Consider the following 9,049-nt stretch of genomic DNA (forward strand, 5'->3'; position numbering starts at 1 on the left):
CTACATTTGCACACTATACATCTCAGAATCAGCAGCATTGATTCAGTAGTTTTCCAGGATAAAACAAACCACAGTGATGAGTGAAGAGGTAAACTACATCAACATAATCATGGCAATTAAATTAAAACTGAACACTGAAAATATTATTAACACACCACTGCTACCTGCCAGTCAGGCAGGAGTTCAGACTGCATATAGGAATTTAGACTTTTTAAAGATTTACTTTTAATTGTCTTTTAATTTGCCTTTTATAGTTAACAGTATAGAGCGACAAAAATAAGTAAGAAAGAAGGGTATATCCCTGGCTGGATTCAGGACTTTGTACATTAGAACAGCCAATATGCTTAACAGTTTGAGCTTTTAAACACAGTTTATTAGATAGTGTGACAGCATAGTAGCACATTGTTACAGTAATTTCAATTTGAATTAAACATCTTCACACACTCTGGTGGATGGCTTTCTGGGATAAGAAAAGAATCAAAAGAAAACAGCTAACCTATATTTGAAGTTCTTACATTGCAGTGGTGAAAAAAAGTGTCATGTCTCCCCCCAACCATTTAACCCTCCTCTACCTCACTGACCTGTGGACACGCAGATGTGACGGGGGTTCAGTGGTATTATCCTGATTGGGTTTCAGTCCTGAAAGATCAACTTTAGGTCTTTTCTGGAAGTGTTACATAATTTAGAAGCGCAAGATAAACTGTGCAAATCCTCTATTACGTTTTTAACAGGCCCATTCAGCAGGAGGACGTCCTGTTCTCGTCCTCTGACAGTCGCGGCACTGTAGATGTGTATTTTGTACCTGACAGAGAATGCGTTTCTGTCGGGTGCTTTAAAGGGTATAGAACTGGCAACATGCTCAGTTTCTCTTCAGTTCAACTTCTTAATGGCGCCTGAGGATCTTCACTCTGTGCCACAGTGGCTAAATCTGTTTTAATCTGTGAACAAATAAAGCCTGAGATGATTAACAGCATAAGGCTCTCATTTTGCTTCTTTAATGTGCTCAAATGCAGTAATGACGCAGCCTCCTGTTGGTCAATATCAGTCAAAGCCTTTTTCTCTTTGCTTCTCTTTAGGAAAAGTCTGTCTCAATGCATCACGGGTTTCTTTTACCAGAGCCTCTCTGTGTGCGATGTAACGGTGCCGCCTGTTGGCCCTGTACAGCTCCAGCCTCTTCTCCTCAGCCTGGGGGTCCTCTAGCACTCCCTCCCACCTCAGGCTCTCCCTAGCCTGGGCGCTGAGCTGTGCCAAGTACCCCTGTGCCGGAGCTCCACCACCACTGGTTTTGTTTGTCGCTGTCAGCAGGGCCGGTGAATCCTTGGGGTGTTTTTTGCTCCTCCGGCTGCTGCCAGCGAGCTGTTCTCCGTCCTTCTTACTGGTAGCTCTAAGCTTGGGCAGTTGGCCTAAAGGCTGATCTGGACTCTGTGTGGGCAGCAGGGACACCGGCAAGGTCTCAGGAGGTAAAGATACAGCCTGAGTTTTCACTGTAGGGAGGCAACATAAACATGTAGGCGCACCAAACAAAGCTGAGGGTTTAGATTACTAATGACTCCCTCTGGAGTTGGAGGGCTAATGGCTTGGTTTACAGTAATGAACTGTAATAAGCCAGTGATGGGAAGTGACACTGAGGGCCTTTTCTCTAATGACCTATTCAACCCTGCAGGGAATCCTCTACCAGCAGCAGCACATGATCCTAATACTTGTGTTTACATTGTGTACATTTACACTGACCTTCGTTTGAACTGTCAAAGTGATGATACATTAGGATCAGTTCAAATGATTTATTTTCTAATCTTAGTTCAGTCTCCTTATCTCTGTAGCATGACTAATTATAAACGCATGCTGTGAGCAAGATTTTAGGGCTTTCAGGCTTTTCATTATGTGACAGTTTATATGAGAATACTTTCTGTGTTCGTTGGCAACGTTTACTCCATCAGGAATTCGAGAGGATCTGCTTTTAATAAAAAATGTGGCACAATAATTTAATTTCCTTTACTGTAATAAAGCCTCGAGTCCCAAATCTATTTTTCAATCCTTCATTTTTGTGCGGGGAATGCATGAGGATTTCATTTTTCCAGATTCCAATCTGGTTTGTCTAGTCGTGTTGCTGGCAGCGGACTCTTGTCATGTAATACATATTAATTCATTTTTTTAAACATAATTTAGAGCTTTTGAGGGACTAGGTGTGCAACATACTTTCATGACAAAGTTTTGTTTGTATTGGAGACGGCATAAACCAATCGATGTGCTCTTCTATAGCTTAAAGCAAATGCATGGGCTCCTTATATGGTGGCCTAGGGGTTTAAGGCGCATGTCATTCCCCTTCTCTCTGTCAAATCTCAAATAAAGGCATAAAATGCCCCACAAAATACATTTAATAATAATAAGTAATGTCTATAACGCATGGGTGATGCCCAATGACAGTGACCATGATGGAACAGTAAACAGGCCTGATATATGCATTTCCACTTCCTTTACTATACTATAGTATAAAACCACAGAAAATTTAAGAAATAATCCTGCATTCAAATTTCTACTTTTGCAGACCATTAAAATGTCCTTTTGCAGGCTTTGAAAGGTTAAATCATTCATTTTGAAGAACTGTCCCTTTTTGCTACTTATTGTTGATAAATTTGTTGATGCTCCAGGTTCGTACTTGGCCATGCTGTTGGGTATCTTAAACTTCTTCAAGCATCATGTTATTTATGAGTTGTACAGTATGTTTTTGTGTATAATCTTAATCTGAACAGTAACTACTGTGCCAGGGATATAAATTACAGTATTTCCCTGAACGTATAAATTAAAATACTTAAAAGAAGTGCCATTTAGGACAGCAGTGATTATTTTCATTATTGATAAATCTATCGATTATTTCTTGATCATTCAATGAGTCTTTCAGTTTTTAAAATGTCGGAAAATAATGGAAAATGTCCATCACAAGTTCAAATTTCTTGTTTTGTCTGACCAACAGTCCAAAACCCAAAATATTTCTTAAAAAAAATAAAAACAGAATCCTAATATTTGAGAAGCTAGAACCAGTTTGACATTTTTGCTTGATAAATTACTTCAGCAATCAATTGATTATCAAATTGTTGTGGATTAGTTTTTGTCCATCGACTAATCAATTAATTACTAATCATTTCAGTTTCTCAAAATTGTACTTATGGTAGGTACTTGAGTGAAATATTCACCTCTGGGATAATTTCACCAGTGGAGAAATGTAACTAGTACTTTTACTCAAGCACTGTCCTTAACTACGGTTTTAAGGTACTTGTACTGTACTTGAGTATTTCTATTTTATGCTGCTTTAGACTTCTGCTTCACTACGTGGCAGAGGCAATTGTTCAGATTTTTACTCCACTACATTTATTTGACAGCTACAGTTTCTAGTTTTAGTGATTCATACACAACCTACCCCGAGTTTATAAAATAGGATGCATTGTTACAGATTAAACTACCCAACAGTGAATTAAGTAGTTCGAATTAGCTCCAACTCAACCAAATAAAACAGTAACATGCTGCTGCACATTAATGTATCAGCAATAATTAAAGCTATAGCCTAATATAATGTAACACTGACTGTGGCCATGTTCCTAGATGAGTACATTTACTTTTGAAACTATAAGTACATTTTACTGATAATACTTTCAGACAGTTTTGAATGCTGGACTTTTACTTGTAGGCTAATGTGTTGTTTTTACATAGTGGTATTGCTACGTGTACTTGTAGGCTAAGTAATGGATCTGAGTGCTTCTTCCACCACTAAAATGTGTATTTACCTGTATTTTCTGGAGGAGTGGCTTTCTGTCTTTTCTTCTTCTTCTTCTTGTTCTTCCCGTCAGAGTTCCTGAATGGCTGGAGCAGCTTACAGTTTTTGTCCTCTGGCATCATGTAGTCTTGGCACACACAGTGCGGATAAATGGGTCTGTGCAGGCTAAACAAGTTAACCGACTCTGAAGACGATTGTGCCTGAGGATAAAATGCTTCTCAGAAGAATCCTCTCACTTGCTGCAACACCATTAAATTGGCACATTACAGTCTTTACAGTAAGACAACTGTAAAGTGAAAAAAAGAAAAGAAATGTAAGCTATATCCTGAACACAGAGACCTGGAAATCTTCGTTTACTCACAAGAAGTTAGGCTGTACAGCGAGTATCGGCAGCTGCCCTTCAGTCCCGAGACAGGCTACTTTATTTTTCGTGGTATAAAATATGCTCGTATATTCCACTAAAAGCTAGAAAATATCTTTGAAATGCTGGATGCTACATTGCTACCTTTGGTGTTTGTTCCGGCACAAGCGTTCCCACAATCAGGCTTCACCGCCGCGTTGCCAAGTGACGCGTCTCCATGGCAACAGGACACACCTTTACGGCAGAGTAACTCTCGCTCTTCTCTTTGGTGAGAAAATGTCTTGTTCGATCCCACCGGAAACATTTCGAAAAACTAAATCGTTTTCTTCAAATTCCTGAAGGTATATATATATTAAATAAAACTGTTCAAGTAAATAAATCCCCGGAAGGCAACACAGTATGAAAACTCATCAGACAAGACTCTCTTTATTAGTTACTAAGTTACTAATTTCAGATTCATCGTCTAGACACGAATACAAGAAAACATACGATGACGTTAAATAACGGGAAACTAACCGGAAACATAATTTGTTACAAACTATAATAAGGTAGCCTTTATATGTTGGCACTTTATTAAAGAGGGTGATAGGCTACCTTTAGGTTGTGCCAACATAGGGTGGACACAATAACTGTAGCATCCGTGATGGTGTCCAATCCAAACATAAAGCCTGTTATCTACCCACTTTACTGGCTAAAGCAAATTTATGACCCCGACGTGATTTGAACACGCAACCTTCTGATCTGGAGTCAGACGCGCTACCGTTGCGCCACGAGGTCTGAAATCCTATATAGAACGTTACAGTAACCATAGATAATCATGACGTAATAGTAGAGGACTGACAGGTGTGACCTAATTAAACACAAACTCAAGATAAAGATAAAGAAATGAACAAGGAGGTCTTGATCAAAAGTATTGAACCTGCCATGATATAGACACAAACACCATTTCACACAGCTGTTGAATACTTTTAATGTATCTATACAATGAGACAGCACTGCTCCAATCACAGTCACTGCATAACAACAAAAAGCAAGTGTATTGTTTTTTTTACCTCTACTTTTCCAAATGATCACACTGCATCACTGTGTTGCAGTGTGATCATTTTTATTGTAGTTGTAACATATGCCTGTATGTTACATTAAATACATAATTTGAGGTTGCTATGTCTAACAGCAAAATCTTGTAATACAGAATTTAATTTTGTCACTAACGTTACCTTTATTTGACAGCTGTAAGGTGTACATATTTGTGTTATTTTCATATTTGCATGCGTTATTTTATATTTCATATGTAATACTTGTTACACAGTATCCATGGTAACGGCGCAGCTATAAAGCCCATCACCGGGGAAACAAGTCAGACCAGTATCTCCCAGGTGAGTGTAACTGTCATATTAATGTATAGCCTCTCTGAGAGAAACAATAACTATATTGACATCCAGAGTGATTATCTATGTGTACTAATCCATCTGTATCAGTAGTGTCTTTGATCCTGGTCTAGGTTAGACCAGTCAGTTAATGGTTACTGAGCTTGGCTACAGAAATAATTTATTATTATTATAAGTTTCCTTTGATTGTGATTTTCTTTCATACTGAATAGCTTTACTTAGACCGGGTGCTTGTAGGCAATAAACAGATTTTAACTGAATCGACATCGGAGCTGTCTCAACAAGGGTGTTATAAACTGTGTATAGCCAGACAGAGAAGATTTCCCCCTGTTAGATGTTCTCTTAAAGTTTTTCATAATCCTATTGTATCCTATATTTCTACAAAATGTTACCCATTACATCTTCATCTTTTGTAATTTGGATTCTGTGGAGTGTGGATATGAATCTCTCCCCCCTTCTCATCCTTCCCTTACATTGTTATGTTTGTTTTCCTACACTTGAGCATGATCTCGGTTGGGGACTGGTGCTGTTGTGGGACTGGAAGCCCTTTGACACTTTATATAAATATATATCTGATACTTGGGCGACGCACTTGACTTGACTGTCATCAGAAATTGGAGCTGAATAATAAGTGAGTTATAATAAGTTACTTCACCTACTTGTGGGAAAATTGGACAGACACTGAAGCCCTCTGGTTGACAGAAAATTTATTTGATCAGTGCAAACAGAAAAATTCAACTATATGCTTCCCGTTTTCACAGTGAAATGAAATCTCAACACAAGTGAGCACACATGATCATCAGATGAAACCAGAGCAGTGTGAGACCTGCTGGTCGAAACTATTTTAAGGCCTTGGATAAATTTGGGCAATGGTCCTTCAGTCATTGTTGAGTCATTAGAGAGAGCTGGAGAGTGGCTGGCCTTGAGCTGAAGCCACAGTAATATAGAAGAAAGATTATAATATTCATAAATTCTATTTATCATTATTCTCATGAAATTTACTTTTGAGTGAATCTTTTGGGGTCTACAAAGGTTTAAAGTGAGACTATGTAACTTACAAAGGAAGAAATAACACAGTCTATTCCTTTACATATGAAGATGTAAAATCACAAGCAATAAAATGCACCGTAGTAATTCACTCAAAGTCACTCAGGGGTTTTACAGCCTTAGCTAACTTTCGATAGATATTGTGTAACTGACATCACTGAGTCAGACCCTTGTGGCCACAGTGGCAACTGTTTAGCAAAAGTCTAGTCTCACTTTAAACCATATTTAAATTGATTGTTTGGGGGGGGGGGAAACAAGCTGTAAACGCAACACTGACATATCATAACCTTTTAACAGATGCTTATTTACACATCCAGCAGTTACGGAGCAACTTTAGCATTCGCTTGGAGTCGTGTTTCTGTTTCTGTTTCTGTTTCTGTTTTTGGCCTCCACCAACTCCTGAGAAAAATACCTGGGCCTTTAGCTGCTAAATGCTCCACTATGTTCACCAGCTAGTTGCTAACTTTGAAACAGCTGCCTGTAAAAACAGTGAAGTTTTGGGCCCAAAAACCAAAACGATGAGCTGAAAAGCTCCGTACAGTGATAATTCTCTGCGGGTTTGTCACTTCGAGTGACCCTTTTTACATACAAGCAGTCATGTGATCCATTGTTAATGTGAAAATATTGATTATAGCAGCTTTAAAGGCAATTTCAAGGCAAATATGCCACCCTCATTTTAGAAACTATTGCATTGTCTTGTACCGTTGATGGACTGTTTAATCTCTGGAAACTGAAGTAGCTTTATTTATTTTATTAGTATTTTTATTTCTGTGTCAAAACAAAAAATAATTGCCGCACTGATTTGTTTAAGTGATAAGAAAAGAGGAAAATGTGCTAATGTGTTTTTACTGATGTTCAAGGAACTTAATACTATTTGTGAAAACATGTCGTTTTAAATGGCTGCATTGGGATTTCATGTCGCCTCTCACAACATCCACAGCACTCAGCTTGGTATTTCCCCGGGAGTTTCCTTCCTATTCCTGTCCCACAGAATCCAGTTCCCCACTGGTTCTTCAGTACTGTACACACATCACATGCATGTACACACAGAAACAAACACACACTTAATTTATTAAGTTAATACATTTGGCCCCTTTGAAGCACAATCCTTTGTAAAATATCTCACACTGTAACCTCCCTGATAATTACTAGACTTGGATACTATGTTCTGTCTGCTATTAAACCATACACCCACCAGTGCTAAGAATAGGCTCGCTCTCCGAGCTCAAACAAGTCTGTCCTGCTTCTGCATTCCCCCACATATCTGAGCTCTTCCAGAAAGAACTACAGGAAGAAAGAGGATAAATCTTACTGCTGAGTCAGAGAGGACACGTAACATTTGTCCATGCAGGAGTGACAAAGTTCACTGTGAGATGCAGATGTGTGTTTTTTAAAGGCCCTCTTCTTAAAAGAGACTTGGCTGTCAGGACACCACAAAAACAGACTGAACATGTTCGTGAAGGCAAAGTGGATCATTTATGGCCAACACAAAGCACACGTAGCATTGACAACTGAACTTGTTTAAATTTTCACACAACCTTCAACCCACAATTCACTATTTACTCTACTTGGTCATGTGATTGGTTGCGTTTTTATGTGCTGTGAACCATGCCCCTGCTCACGTCTTGTCCTGATGAGCTTGCGAGTCACGGACGGTGGGTGGGGGATGATGTGACTTGCACACTTTCTCCATCTGGTGCAGACATCGTTATACAAACAGATCTTGAGTTGCAGTTAGTGCACTGGCATCTGCTTGCAAGACAACAACAGTTTAACGGCTTTTGCAAACACGTCACATAAGATTTTGTTTTTTGAGGGGACTTGTACATAAAAGCCCCAGAAATTTCAGTCTAATCATGGTGAATGTTTTACAGAAGCGGGTTTAACCTTACTGACATACCTCCAGGCACTCTAGATACGTACAGTTAGTACATACAGTTCTCAGAGAGTAATTAGATCATTTTACATGTTGAAGCAGCTTATTCTTTGAGCTGAATTAGTACCTGGAATTTAAGTTATATGATAATTTTCACCATAGAAATGTAAACCCTAACCAACCAAACACCAGCTATTTGACTGGTGAGCTCATAACAAAAGATTCACAGTTATGTACAAGGCAGGCTATGGAAAAAAAAGTAAAGGGCATATGACTGTGATCATGGTGTGTTATTAGAGGCAATGAGCTTCTCATACCAAACACTGTGAGCGATATGATGAATTGTCTTTCCTTTAATTTTATTTTATTTGTGTTATACTGATGATCACTGATTCATAATGACTTCCACCTCCACAAACGCCTAAAAAGGACATTGTGGCTGAATCAGTGGGCAGTGAAGGGTACAGGTTACCAGCTAGCAATGAGCAACATTGGAGAGATTAATATTTCAACAGAAACAGCATCATATCTGTGTGGTGGGAGGTCACTATAAAGTCTTGTGGGAAGTGCAGAAATCAGACTGGTGGTTTTTATTTTCCAAATCAGAT

General features: G+C 38.8%; 1 protein-coding gene and 1 non-coding gene across 4 annotated transcripts; both read right to left on the reverse strand.

Moving 5' to 3' along the window:
* Positions 1-153: 153 nt before the first annotated feature.
* Positions 154-4,401, reverse strand: lg14h17orf97 (linkage group 14 C17orf97 homolog). 3 transcript variants are annotated; one of them, XM_044223152.1, is made up of 3 exons: positions 4,275-4,401; positions 3,780-4,055; positions 154-1,484 (listed from the first exon to the last, which is right to left on the reverse strand). In XM_044223152.1, the coding sequence occupies exons 2-3, from the start codon at positions 3,889-3,891 to the stop codon at positions 1,042-1,044; spliced, it is 555 nt and encodes a 184-aa protein (XP_044079087.1). In that variant the 5' UTR covers positions 3,892-4,055; positions 4,275-4,401; the 3' UTR covers positions 154-1,041. The 3 variants fall into 3 exon arrangements, with proteins under 3 accessions (XP_044079087.1, XP_044079088.1, XP_044079086.1); XM_044223153.1 differs by having other exon boundaries at positions 4,131-4,333; XM_044223151.1 differs by having other exon boundaries at positions 3,780-4,333.
* Positions 4,402-4,835: 434 nt separating this feature from the next.
* On the reverse strand, positions 4,836-4,907 carry trnaw-cca. Its single transcript has one exon. It is a non-coding gene; the product is annotated as a tRNA-Trp (tRNA).
* Between the last annotated feature and the right edge of the window lie 4,142 nt (positions 4,908-9,049).

The sequence above is a fragment of the Siniperca chuatsi genome, linkage group LG14 (assembly GCF_020085105.1).
Source record: "Siniperca chuatsi isolate FFG_IHB_CAS linkage group LG14, ASM2008510v1, whole genome shotgun sequence".
NCBI classification, from domain to species: Eukaryota; Metazoa; Chordata; class Actinopteri; order Centrarchiformes; family Sinipercidae; genus Siniperca; species Siniperca chuatsi.

Bases quoted from the DNA above. Each gene is read 5' to 3' on its own strand.
- lg14h17orf97 (XM_044223152.1), bottom strand. From the start codon at position 3,891: ATGATGCCAGAGGACAAAAACTGTAAGCTGCTCCAGCCATTCAGGAAC. The intron at 1,485-3,779 runs GTAAATACACAT...GCCTCCCTACAG, and splicing joins CACTCCTCCAGAAAATACAG to TGAAAACTCAGGCTGTATCT.